Source organism: Phascolarctos cinereus, unplaced genomic scaffold (assembly GCF_003287225.1).
Source record: "Phascolarctos cinereus isolate Bilbo 61053 unplaced genomic scaffold, phaCin_HiC Scaffold_5;HRSCAF=322, whole genome shotgun sequence".
NCBI lineage: Eukaryota > Metazoa > Chordata > Mammalia > Diprotodontia > Phascolarctidae > Phascolarctos > Phascolarctos cinereus.
The window spans coordinates 69,827,215-69,841,713 of record NW_027555958.1 but is presented as its reverse complement, the minus strand read 5'-3'; the positions used below and the strand labels follow the sequence as shown (position 1 = coordinate 69,841,713).

Genomic DNA, 14,499 nt, shown 5'->3' with positions numbered 1-14,499 from the left:
TTTCATCATACCAAATTCACTGTTCAGACATAGTAGATGGTTCTGTCCTCTAAATTTCAGCTTCTTCACTTATTTTCCTAGACAGACCTGTGGCCCAGGATTACAGGGACTGTGTTTCTTGAATTGCAGCAAAAGTCGAGCTAGACTAATTTGCTTTTTCCTGTTCAGACTTGTGTTCTTTGGTGGCTTCTTCCCTTGTTTCCATCTGATAGGAAAAATTGAGGTGACAGATGAATCCAAAGTCAATGATCACTTTTCTTTCTGTGGCTGTTTCATACTTCAGTGACCTCCCTTTCTTCAAATGGTTTCTGTTCCCTGATCAGTGTTTCACAGGAATCTTCCTTCAGTGCAGATTTACTAGAGGAAAAAATCTTATTTGTATAGTAAATAATAATAGGTAATCCCTTCCTTCCCCACCACCAGCAATGTGTGTGAGCAGGCAGTTGTGAGGCCTGAAACTCGGGGGGGGGGGGGATTCCAGAGAAAGCTGCATTCTTAGACCTTCAGTCTTTAGAGCTAAGGAAGGGAGGGGGGAGCTGTTTTGCAGCCATGCCAAACCGAATCCATCGGCTAGAAACCTAAAGTTTGATCCAGCATTTAGTCCAGATAGGATTTGACTGGCTGTTTCCCAAGAAGGACCTGGAAGAAAGGATTCAGTCAGGACTGAGGGAGGGTGGAAAAAATGAGTTCGTCCTAATTCTTTGTACGTTTGCGGATAGAACTTGAGTTGCTCTTTGTAAACTTTCCAGAGGAGGCTCGTAACAGCTCTTTAGATTATTAAGTTTTCAGTGTGAACTGTTACACTTTGAAAATTGGCTACAAATCAGGGCGCGCTTTGTTATTTTGTTGATAGTCTAGCCTTAAAGTGATAGAGAAAACGTTAATAATGCAGATTAAATTTAAACCTGTCATGCTTACATTTTTTCTTTCCAGAGAGCTGGTTGTTAAACATTTAGCAACAATTCTTGATTGGAATCCACTCCTCATTTCTATGTAGTAATGAAGTTCTCTAAAAAGAAGAGAGCCTATTTTAGGGACCTTGTAGGAGAAAAAGGGAAAGCTTATGGCTCCCCCCCACCTCAATACCTTTAAAAAAAATGTGGCAAGGAATTCAATTTAGGTAGATAACTAGTAGAGAGTGCTTTAGAAACCAGTTGCTGAAGACTTGCGTGGAAGACAAGTGGGGTCACTGGAGTTCTATGCCTGTGTCATTGCATAGGAAGGCTAGATAGTATAGCAGGAAGAATCTGAGCCTTGGAGTTACAGAACCTATGTCCTATCTAAAAAATAAGCATAGTGATACTTCTATTGCCTGTCTTCCAAGGTAGTGAGGATAGTGATGCCTGTAAACCATAAAGCATTATGTAAATATGAACTTCGTTATTTGTGTATTATTGGATAACTATGTTATTTGCCTATTATTGGATAACAATATCATTTCAAGATTTTGTTGTGTGTATGTGTATGTGAGTGTGTGCTTTGGGGGGGCATAATTCAGTATGTTATATGTGAAGTCACAAGTAAAAAGCTGTATAATGTGCTTAGCTATTAACCTTTTAAATGAAAAAAGAGCATCAATAGCTATTCTCACTGGAAGATGTTAACTTTTAAGCATTTTTCTGTTACTGTTTGATGTTCTTGAAGCAAAATATCTATTCAATATTCAACATATCAATTCAATAAAAATTTATTAAGTATATACTGTGTGCCAGGTACTGTGCTAAGTGCTAGGGATATAAATAAGAAAAAGAAAGACATCTTTGACATCTCACATGAAATTATGTAGAAAATTGTGATAAATTCAGTGAATCAAAAAATTGTAATTGAGACCAGAGGTGTCAACATGCATGTAAGCCCACAACACTCAAGAATCACCAGGCAGAGATGACCGGCACCAATTATTTTTCACATCCTCCCAATAATTGAATAGTAATTATATTTTGGCTTGAAAAGCCTCCTGTTAAGTTATATAAGAGAATAAAAGTGCATAATACCAACAAATGATATTATATCTGCTCTTTAATTCTGCAAAATATTTGAAAGGAAGATCATAACAATTTGAAAGAAAGGCCATAAAAACTCAAAATTAAGATTTGCTTTTTCACTTTTAGAATAAATAAAGCAGCTCTAGCATTCAACTAACATTTGTGACTTTTTTTTTGCATGTGTAGCAAGCCTGAAGGTATTCTGTCCTGTTAAAAAAAAAAAACTTCTCAAGAGTAAAGTTTGTTTCATTGTTTGTATTTGTATCCCCAGTGTCTGGGACTCTAGGATGTAGCGGAGGCTTTAAAAATGTCTGTTTATTGAATGCTTACTGAAGAACTTATTGTTATTGTATTAGGTACCACATACCCTGCCCTGATTTAATCATCGCCCCCAGGAAGCATTTCTTACAGACTCCTTTGTATGTTGTCCTGTGTGACCAAATAGCTTGCTGTCAGATTTGGTTCCAACCTCTAAAAATGTATAGTAAAAGATAGCACAGATAGGGATAAGTATGAAGGGGACAGTTGACTAATAAATATTAATACCTGGCATTGATATAGTGCTTCAGGGTTTACCAAGCATTTTTTACATGCTATCTCCAGTGTCCTCATGACAACCCTATGAGGTAAGTGATGTTACATTTTACAGATAAGTTATAACAAAGAGGGTGACTTCCCAAGGTCCCACAACTACTAAATGTCTGAAGCAGGATTTAAACTCAGGTGTTCATCACTCCCAAGCACTATACACGGTCACCTAGTTGCTTAGATGTTAAATATTAAAAGTAATATTGGAGATTTACCAATCAATAAACACTTCTTAAGTGTCTGCTATGTGCCAGGCACTGTTAAAGGAGATTTTTCTATATTTATCTTTCTGTCTGTCTATATCCATCTATCTGTCTAGGTATCTATCTTTCTACAACATATGTTTATGAGACATTGAGTGTTTCAAAGAATCAAGCATTTGAATTTCAACAATGAAATTTTATCTGAGCAATATCCAAGCACACAAACAGCAGAGAACAATATTAAACTTTAAAAACCTGTTGTTGACAATCTGGCAGACTTTCTACAGTCTAATACATAAAGTTTGTTCTGTTTGATACAAATTCATGTGTGAAAAAAATTTTTTTTTCTTTGTTGTAGTTATATAAAGTTTATATTGTTATTATAAATTATTAAACTATCATATGAGAAATGGATTGGGTAGATCCTTTGTAAGAATTTATGGGAAAAGATGGGCAAGAATTGCATAAAATAAGAAGGCATTGTTGGATTCTTTATTTGTATTCTGAAATTGAGCTGTCAAATTGATATTTTGATCAGGTTTATTTTTCTGGGTTCCAGTCTAATATGTTACTGTGAACTTGGAAGAGTTGAACTTTATTCTTGCCTAACCTTGTGTCCTTTAATATTCAAATGTTACAAATGCAGTTTTAAGCTACTTTAGCACCCTTTGAAAATGCAAAGCATCCCTTATAAGAGGGCTTTTCTGATTATCACAGTTGTTAGTGTTCTCTCCAAATTATTTTGTGTACATTCTGTATTTTTCTGTATACAAGTCATTTCTCCTTAGTAGAATTTTAGGCACACTGAGGGTAGAAACAGTTTTGTATTTTGTCTTGTATTCTTTATGCTTCAAATGAAGCCTACCATGCAATGGGCATTTAATAGATACTTGTTGAGTGAATGAATTTGAACTTTGGTGACCAGAAACTGTACTAACTCCTGCTGTTTAGGATAATTCTATTTGACTTTTCTATATGTAGTTATGTTTTATGGGCATTTAGATTTTTTTTCCCTTTTTTTCCCCCTTTTTTTTATTTTTATTTTTTTATGTTTTTTTCCATATGCTTTTGAGTTGAAAATTTTTCTCCCTTTTCCTCCCCCCCACCCTCCCCAAGACAGCGCACAATCTGACATAGGCTTTACATTTACATACCCATTAAACATATTTTCACATTAGTGAAGTTGTAAGTAAAAGTTAAAACCAATAGGAGGAACCATCAGAAAGATGAAACAAAACTCAACAGAAGGTAAAAATAAGTGATAGCGATTCGACTTCCATAGTTCTTTCTTTGGATGTGGACAGCATTTTCCATCCTGAGGTCTCTGGAGATGTCTTAGATCCTCGTAATGCTGAGAAGGGTTCAGTTTAACATTCTTAGTCATTGCATAACGTGGCTGTTATTGTGTACAAAGTCCTCTTGGTTCTGCTCACTTCACTCAGCATCAGACCATATAAGTCTTTCCAGGTTTTTCTGAAGTCAGCCTGTTTATCATTTCTTATAGCACAATAGTATTCCATTACATTCATATACCACAACTTGCTCAGCCATTCCCCAATTGATGGGCATCCTCTCAATTTTATGGGCATTTAGATTTTAACGATTATAACAGTGTGAATTACAGAATCTCAGAGTTGGATAGGACCACTTAGTTTATCCAGTCCAATCCCTGTCTGAACAAGAATTTGCTCTGTAATATCTCCAACATATCTACTTCCTATGAATGAAAACAGCTTTACTTATTAAGAAGCTATTCCTTCTTTCTTTTTTGCATTGAATTTAAGAATCACAGATGTTTATAAAACTGAGCAACAAATATTTGTTGAATTTAATCAAATCTAGTGCAGTCACTTCATTCTATGAGTAAGGAAATTGAGTCCTAGAGAGGTTAAGTGATTTGTCCAAGGTCACATAGCTAATAAAAAATAGCAATAATCTTTTCAATTCAGTTCAACAATCATTTATTTGTGAGGGAGATACAAAATGAGTGATGCAGTTTATTGCCTTAAGGAACTTATAATCTAGTATTTTATTTCATTTTCCCCCAGCCTTTCAAGTAAAAGTCTGATGTATATCTTTGAAGCAAATAAATCATAAGGATAGGGACTAGACCTGTGGTTTGATTGATACAGGTTTGATTGATACTCTTGGATCAGAAATATCCCTTTACCACTGCAACTTGGAATCTTCTCTGCTACATGTATGTATACAATAGTCGTCAGAAGTTTCCCAGAATGACTGTAACTTGCCCAGTGTCACACAGCTAGTATGTGTCAGAGGCAGAACTTGAACCTGGATCTTCCTGACTTTGAGGCCAGCTCTCTACCCAGTGTACCATGCTGTTTCTCAAAATAAACCATTATAGAGAAATTTCACCTGCCTCTACCATAGAGAATGTTATTTAAACTCCCAAAAAGCAGAATATCTGTCTTTAGTTGAGTTATTTGGACAAACTGAGATAGTATGTGTGAGAATGCTATAGGGTTTTCAAATTGATTCTGTTCTGTAATTATATATTCTTTAGTGATACCCCCAGTTTTCTCTTAATGAGATACACAAAATGAGATGTACAGAGGTGGTAAAAATATTTAATAGAATCTCCAACCCTGCATTTTCAGGATGTGTTCCTGCATTTACTTAGCAATACAGTAACTCTACCAATTCAAGTAAACCTGTTGCTCTGAGTTCATCTTTTTTTTAAAGTGTGGAAAGATATTGAGCTCTGTAATCAACAGGTAAATAAATGCGTGGCATTTTATGGTTTGAAGATGATGAAATTTTATAAAACGTTTAATTTTTTATTTATAAATATTTATTCAAAAGGATTTAATTGTTGGTTCCTTGCAGCATTAATGCATGCAGATATAATCAGCGTATCCTTATTCTCTTGATATTCTAGGGCAACTAATTTTACTTCTTCTAGTGAAGAAGTTGACTAACGTTTTCAAAATAGACTGGTTTCTTCAGGGTGGTAAAACTTTTCATTGTTTAGACTGTACTTAGAAATGAATTCTGTGTGAAAGCCATGGTATTGTGAAATTTATGGTTTAAACAAACATCACCAGAATAAATTGATAGCTTTACCAGTTCAGAGAGATGAGTTGCATGTGCTGTGGCCATGTGTGGTCCCTCCCCCAGTGGTAGTGTGGTAACCTGTAGACTTCGGTAGCCTGTGTGTATGGGGGAAATCTTACTATGCTTATTTACTGTGTTATTTAATTGTGTTGTTTTCCTTCTTGGAAATGCTCTCTGTTTGACTGGTAAAAGAAACACATTGGTGTGAGCTTTTGAACTGTAATCTTAAATAGATATTGATCTTCACCAACAGTTGGCCTCAAACCTGGTTTAGTGTTCAGAGGTACCCCAGTTGTTACTTCCCATTTTAATGGTGCTTTAAGATTTATGAAGCCCTTTACAACAATCTGCTAAGTTAGGTTGTGTGACATTATTAGCTGTATAGTATTATCAGGGCAACTAGGTGTTGCAGTAGATAGAGTGCCAGGCCTGGAGTTAAGAACTCCGATTCCTGAGTTCTAATTTGGCTTTAGAACCTTACTAGCTATATGACCCTGGGCAAGTCACTTAACCTTGTTTGCTTCAGTGCCTGATCTGTAAAATGAGCTGGAGAAGGAAATGGCTAACCACTCTAGTATCTCTGCCAAGAAAACCTCAAATGGGGTCATGGAGAGTTGGACACAATTGAAAAACAAAGAACAACAGTATTATTATTTCTATTTTACAAGTGAAAAAACTATCAGAAAACATAAGTGATTCAAAGTCGCATAGCTACTAAGGATTAGAGCACCAGATTTTGGTCATATTAGTTACCTAAGAATAGCTAGTTAAGTGATAGTAAGGCAACGCTTATAGTTTGATATGGCCTTGTGAAGGAAGATGGAGAAAAATACTTCTTAAAAGTAATGACATTTTGGAAATAATTTTCTTTTGTAAATGGCACTAAAATGTGATCATAATACCTTTCACAGCTTTGGTCTCTCAAGATTGGAATTTTAAAATACCGTACCTATTTCCCATCGAGAGGAAGTACTTAAAATTTGATTGCCTTCACTTGATTGTAGAAAAAGAAAGCTGCTGCCTTTGAAATAGCAAGCTACTGATTGACAGCGCAGGTTAGATAAGTGGATCCTGGTAATGTTTTCTTAGGCAAACAGACACCTGATACTTTTGAGAAGAAGAAGGAAGGAGAAATAAGGGAACGCTGTTTGACATAGGATGCATTTAGCAGCTAAAATGGGTGGACTGTTTTAGTGTAGCCATTAAAAAAAAGATTAATAAAGGAGGGTTTATTTTCCAGGAACAAGGACTGGAGGAATCTAATAAAGGTCAAAATCCCCTGCTGTTCTCATGTTAACTGAATGGTTTATACTAACTACTACTACTAACAACTACTTCTATTTATGTAAAAATTGATTCTGATTTTTTAATATTCTCTATTACTTTTGGAAAGATTACCCCTCAGCTCAAAATATTCTCTTATTGCTAGATTTTTGAGATACTTTATCTACTTTTGAGACATTTAATGTCAGATATGCAGCATATCTCTGTTAGAAGTCAAGCCATTTGCTTGTGATTAATTTTATATCTTAATAATTTAGCAGCAAAAAGATTACAGTTCTTTAAATTCGTAACATTGTGGAGTGAATCATGGAAGATAATGGGCTGAAAATTACAACTGGAAGCAGTATTTCTGTATGTATTAACTTTTTTCTACTCATTTCATTGGGAAAACATTTTGGGATTTACATTTTGAGCTGTTTGACACCTCTGACTAAAATATTAACTTTACTTTTGAAGATGATGTTTTTGATGTATTTATGTTGTATGTAATTAGAACACAAATATCAGAAATAGTTTATTGTAAATACAAACTTGATCCTGCTTAAAAATTAGTTGTCATAGGAGATGTGTTAGCAATTGAATTTATTTTAGGTTTATAGTGTTATATACTTGTATAGTAGTCTAAAGTTGTTTTTTTCTTTCCTGTTTAGATCTATGGTTTAACCACTGTAGGGACCTCTTTGTAGGAAAGCTTCCTCTACCAGTGAAGATAGGTCATCATCCTGGGTTGTTTTTTTTTAATAGCTTTAGAGAGTTGCCTAAGTCTCTGAGAAGTTAAGTGATTTGCCCAGCATCATACAATCTGTGTGTATCAGAGATAGGACTTGACCCAGGTTGTCATGACTCTGAGGCTTGCTATCTCTCCATCATGCCACATCGCCTCTTGATGTTGCTAATAGATTTTTAAAGTGCTAACATAAATTATTCAAAAGAGATAATGTACATTTCAAACTTAGAACTTATATAGTCTCATGCTACCATTCAAAATGAGATTTCTCAAATAGCCATATTATCATAATTTTAGAGCTGAAAGAGATCAAAGAGGTTTAGTTTTAAATTTTTTGATCTTCCTTAACATTAGGATTTTTTTAAAACTAAGTTGTTTATAATAAAATATTTAAAGGAAGTTGTTGTTTTTAGGAGAAGGTAGAGAACTTTTTGACTATATGTATAACTGTGTTGAAAGGTTGAAAGAATTTTTGCTTGAGGGATGTGAGGAGATACTGAAGAAGACAAAAGTGGCTTTAGGAACTTGAATCTCTTTCGTAATGGGCAGGGAGATGCCCTTTGCCCTTGTTACTATGGTAGCCCGATAAATTTCAGTTTCCCCCGCTGAGATTAGAAGGAATCCTCTAATAGTCTCCTTTTACTAAGCAAAGTTCAGTAGATTTAGTGACTAAAGTCATTTTAACTAGAGACTCTTTTTCAACAAATATTTCCAAGATTCCTGGATGGACAGAAACTTTTTGATGAAATAATAGTTTGGAGAGCTGATAGAAGGTAGCAAAAATTAAGCTGAAAATGAAGTAAGGCATTGAAGGTAGAAAATTAAATTCAGTGTCATAAGTCTAGAAGGAAATTATAGAGATTCCAATATAGAAATAATAAGAATATTTTAAGTAATAGAAGTATAAAGAAGTGTTTTGCTTTTTTAATTATTTCTGTTTGCATAGTTTTTGCTGTCTTCAGTGCTGCCAAAGTGGACATTTTTTATTTTATTTTAGAAATTAAGTGAAGGCCAGCATAGTACTTTATATAACCTTACAGATAGTTTTGTGGCTCAATTTTTTTTTCTTAATTACCTTGGGTACTTCCAACATTGATTCAGAGTGAAACCCCTTCAAACCTCTTATCTGTGAGATTCTTGTCCATGTTTTCCAACATTTCTCCACAGATGATCTACTAAATGAGCTGAAGGTCTTCTTTAAATGTCTCTAGGGGAACGGTGTACCAGTCAGGCCATTCTTTTGTGTTTCATTCATGCAGCAATGACTAGCCCACCTTTTTTACTGTCATTCATGTTTCCATCAGTGTCTCCTGGCTATTCTCATGTGGAAGTTGTTGATACCATGATATCAGGCATTTTTTCTTTGCTGTTTGGTTTATTTGTAATTTTAATTTTTCAAGATTATGATGCATAATTTGCAACCCTATAGCATCACCAAGAGAATATTGATGCTAAAAATAAAAATATAGGTACTTTTGTAGAAGTGAGCAGTTTGAGATCACTGAAAGTACTATGTGCTTTCTACAACTCAGTCTCTTCCTCTTATTTAACTCTGGGTCCAGTTTATAGAATGAATGCATATATGAGGGAGTTCCCATTCGGGTATAGATTGGACTAGGATGACTTTTGAGGTCCATTTCACCTCTGAGAATGGATGGAGAATATGATGAATTGCTTGTCAAATGACATGCCATTATTTAGATAATAATATATTTGTTATGTGCTGGGTTGTTTTTTTTTTATTTGGATAGTTAGACAGTATTATTTGAGAATGAGATAAACAGTTTCCCAAATCTCTGAGTGAGCCTCTTTACTTTCCCTTCTGAGGCACTAATAGTATAGCATGTAGAATTATTCTTTACATTTTGGCTGGCATAAATTATTACTTAGCATGGGTAAAAGGCCGTTTGGTAGCTGTGTTAGCATAATAAATAGCCTGTAAGATCCCTTAAAAACAGGGATTATGTATTTTTATATAGTTTTTTTATACTCTAAAGTCTTGATAAAGACTCTGTTATAAAGCTTAATGTGTATATAAAAAATGACCTTCGTTAATTTAACTGTGAATTGATAGCAAAACTGGAAGGAAAAGAGAAAATAACTATAAATTGAAAAAAAATGCACCCTGACTTAGGGTCTGACCTTTTTTTATTTTAAAAAAATGGAATTACCATGATTGTAGGTGCATTGTCCCCTCAGGTGTACTTTAGAAACATAAAATTCTTTGAACAGATTTGAAATCAGCATTTGACATTTTCCAGGAGATTTAGGTGCCTGTGCCAAAAGTAGGTTTCTGGCACCTACTTCTCTTTTATGTTACTCTAACACAGGAAGTACAGGCCCAATTTTTTTCTGGGGTTTTAGGAAGCTTACTTCTAGGACTGCTAAAGTGGTAGCATAGCATAGTAGAAACAGTATTGGACCAGAAGATCCAAGTTCTAGTTCCTTTTCTTCCAGTGACTGTCTTTTGGCTTTGGCAAATTCATTTAACATCTTTTTGCATCAGTTTGTTCATGTATAAGATGAACATTATCTAAGGTCCTTCCAAGCCTAAAATTATATAATCCTGTCATTCTGTGTAAAGACTCTGGTCTTTACTGGTAGAGCTTTGAAACATGGCTTGAGCATAAACAGAAGTGTTTGGTTCCATACCACAGGCCAGTTGCCTGGTACAAGAAACATTCAATATTTACTTTTTCTTCTGTAATATGAAGTTTTATTAAGTTCTTTTTTTCATTGATTTATACAGACTTTTCACCAACATAAAAATATTTGCTGTATACATGTTCATGGTATTTTACTAGGCTAGTTGAACAGATAGCTGTACTCTTTACCCCAAAAGAGTATGGTAGAGTGGGGTAGTGAAAACAACCTGAAGTTTGCAAGATTTTTAAAATGATCGATAGAAGTATAATATGTTAGTATTTAATTTCATACAGTAGTGATTCCCATTCTGTATCCTCAGTAACATGCTTTATACACATACTCCACACCAGTTGACACAGATTGAAGTTGGAGCTAAGAATTATGTTGGGGGTGGATGTGTTGTGAAATAAACTTTTGTATAGAATATACTTGATGTAACTAGTGGTAATGAAGTGGTAACAAAGAGGGTGAAAAACAGAAAGGTGAGTTATATAGAACAGTAAAAGGGGTAGTTTGTTGTTTAGGCAAAGTCTAAGTGAGATTTATTAATCCAGTGAGACAAGTTGGAATGGAATAGAGACAAAAAGCATACAACAAGAGCATCTTTGTTACTATTCTGTGTTGTAGAGGAGCCAGAGGAATAGAAAGCTTGGTAAAAAAAAAAAAAAGCAGTGCCGTATATAATGTACTCATTTTTTTTTTCATTACTTTTTAATGTGTTTGTTTCTATGCTTTGCATTTTGGCTAACCACTTGTTTTTTTCTGCTTTTGTTTTTTCAGGCACCTGAAGAAAAGGCAATGTCTGCCAATTTAAAGTACCTTTCTTTGGGAATCCTGGTGTTTCAGACTACCAGCTTGGTTCTGACTATGCGTTATTCGAGGACTTTGAAAGAAGATGGGCCTCGTTATTTGTCATCTACTGCAGTTGTCATTGCTGAACTTTTGAAGATCATTGCCTGCATTTTATTAGTCTACAAAGATAGCAGTAGGTGTCTAGTTTTGAGCTTAAAAACAACACTGAGTTTCTTGAGTTGAAATTGTTTGTGAATTATAAATGAAGCTCCTATTTTATTTCTCTCACTATTTGTTTATTACATAGTTCTATTATGTTGCAGTAGTTTTTTAGTGCCATTACAATTTTATTTACTTTTTAGTATTTTTAATTTTATGAGAACAGTTTTCTCTTAACTATGAAGTTTTTCTGTCAAATTCAATTAAATTTCACTTTTACTGCATTCTGTGTGAAAAACACTATTCTAAGCATTGAGTTAAATACAAAGTTTAGATAAGATTTGGCCTTGCCCTCTCAGGGCTTATAGTCCAGTGGGAGGGTATGAGATATACGGAAATAACCGTTATCCTGTTAGATTCTAAGCTCCTCAAAGGTAGGTGACTATCTTATTTAAAATTTTTGCCTCGGCACTGAGCAGAGTGTAGTGTTCTTCATGAATAAAGTCTTATACATGTTTCTTACTTTGTTGAATGTGAAATTGTTCCTGATAAATACATAAGAGAGGTATAAACAAAATGCTGTGTCATTACAGGTTGGAAGGATCACAAAGGATTTCCTGGAGGAGGTGGCATTTGACTTGGGCTTTAAAGAATGGGTAGGAATTTAGGAGTGGGGGAGAGGAGGAGAGAATCCAGGCGCAAGAAAGAACACGATTAAAGTCATGCAAATGAGGCATCTGATTTGTAAGAGAGATAGCTGGCATAGTGGATAGAGTACTAGACTTGGGAGTTTCGATGACCTAGGTTTGAATCATGCTTAAGATACTTATTTGCTGTGTGACCATGGGCAAGTCACTTACCTTCTCTGGGCTTCAGTTTCCTCAACTGAAAAATGAGGCTGTTAGGCTCAATGACCTTTAAGTCCCTTTTCAGCTTTAAATTTGTGATTCTATAAAATAAAGAACTGCATGGGGAGTATTACAGTTTGGCTGGAGTATAGCATACACCAAGGAAAGTAGTTTGAGATAAGACTGGAAAGATCAGGCTTGGTACACGATTGGGAAGACCTTGGTGTAGGCCAAGGAGTGTTAATTCTACTTAGAAGTCATTAAAAACCGTGGAAAATCTTAGAGTAGAAGTAAATTTAGGAAGTGTATAGTGTAGTGGGTAGGACATAGTTTTGGAGTCGACATACATAGGTCTCCTGGAATCTTGGCTTCCCCACATTTGTCATTATGTGTGTCCTTGGGTAAGTCACTTAACCTCTGAACAACTGTTTCCTCATAAATAAAATTTATATGGTTCTTTGACTTACTGTTTGTTCACAGAGTTGTAAGAAAATAATTTAAAGTGATAGATAAATTTTAATTCTGTTTATTATCATCGTTACACAAAAGGAGTATGCCTCGGAATGTTGTTATTATGGGCTAGGCCTGACTTAGGCCAATCTGGTACTTCAGGATTGGAATTCAATGAGATACTTGTTGAACATAAAATATGTAACAAATAGGAGTTTTCTGAATCATAAGAGTGATATAAAGGATTTAACATTGATTTAGATAGATGAGCCTCCCTTTTAAGCCTGTGCATTGGTCATGGTGGCAATGCATAATTCGAGAGGAGTAATGACTGTTGTTGCAATGGGTATTTTACCAAATCTGAAAAGTCTTCACTTCTCATAGATTGAGGTTTTTATACCTTAGGAAGCCATAGCAATCAACTAGTTCAAATCCTAGTCCTCTGGGCCAATCACGTTTAATACCAAGGATAGCTTCCTTGCCACTTTAAAGAAGAACTAGCCTTGGCTACATAAAATAAATAAATAAATGTGTCTCACTACATCGTACCCCTTGGCAACAAGGTTCCACAGGTCCTCTAAGTAATCTTCTGCGGCTAGTAGATAATCCTAACCTTGAAGATTCAGAAAAGCTCAACATGGGTAACACTATAGGAAGAGCTTAATATAGGTATAGGAACTGTAAAAATGGAAAGACAATAAACAATACCCTTTCCCCACTGAAGTTTGAGTATTGGAAGTGATGTCAGAGCTATTTCACAAGGGGCCCGTGATGCAAAATAGCAAAGATAAATGGGATCAACTTCAAGGTTATCAGGTCCTCAGCACAGATGATGCCACTTTCAGCGGAGCCACTGATCCCCATCACGGTTTAGGATCGTCTTAGCAAGACAGCTAACAGGTCATAATGATGGATGGTTTGGATTGGGAATAGAGGGGAAGCAAAAAGGCCAATTAGGAATCTATTGAAATAGCTTAGGTAGGTCACAATGAGTGCCTGTACTCTAGTTAGCAGTGGGAATAGAATAATGGATGGATTGGAAAGATATTATAGAGGTGAAATCTTCAGGTCTTGATAATGATATGAGAAGAGAAGGAAGAGTCAAAGATTACCCCAAGTTTCAGACGTGGATTTTGGGATAAATGGTGTTACCACTGAAAGAAATAGTGAAGTAAGGAGGAGTAGCAGGTTTGGGGGAAAAGATAACTTGCTTAGTTTAGGACATTCAGTTTGAAGTACCTTTGGGATATCCTGGTAGGGATATTCGGTGGGCATTTGGAGATGTAGATCTGGCTCAGGAGAGAAATTAAATAACATATAAATAAATAAAAGAATATCACTTTGTTTTATATTGTATCCTATGGTTAATCGAATGTTCACTCAGTCCGTTTTCTTTTTGTTTACTGGCTATTCCACGTGTTTCTTTTATATACTCTTGAGGTTACATGGTGTTTGGGATTGCAAATCTTCTTGAGTTCCATCATTTGTGTCTGTAAGGTACTATTAGCTTAAGATCCTGTGGAAGCAAAGCATAACTTCACAAGCATTCTCTGAGTACATTAGGTACTAAGCTCAAGATACTTACTTGTCTGGTATTTTGGTTTCTTCAAGTCTATTGCAGGGCACACATCTTTGGGTTAATGGAGGATTTGTGTAGCCATGTAACTAGTCACTTGTGAGGCCCTTGAGGCAAACTAAATGTTTCCTTAGTGAGAAGTTGGATTCTGAGCAAATTAGCATTT

The 14,499-nt window shown here is 35.2% G+C and overlaps 1 protein-coding gene across 6 annotated transcripts in view; it reads left to right on the top strand.

The window, feature by feature from the left end:
- Positions 1–14,499, top strand: part of SLC35A3 (solute carrier family 35 member A3) — a 65,093-nt gene that overhangs the window by 5,561 nt on the left and 45,033 nt on the right. For 3 of the 6 annotated variants that reach the window (XM_020999795.1, XM_020999818.2, XM_020999828.2), the window contains one exon: positions 11,289–11,493. In XM_020999795.1, the coding sequence (XP_020855454.1) occupies positions 11,289–11,493 (205 nt within the window). Of the gene's footprint in view, positions 1–7,392; positions 7,487–11,288; positions 11,494–14,499 lie in introns of all 6 variants that reach the window. The other 3 variants (XM_020999803.2, XM_078154999.1, XM_020999811.2) reach the window with 2 other exon arrangements.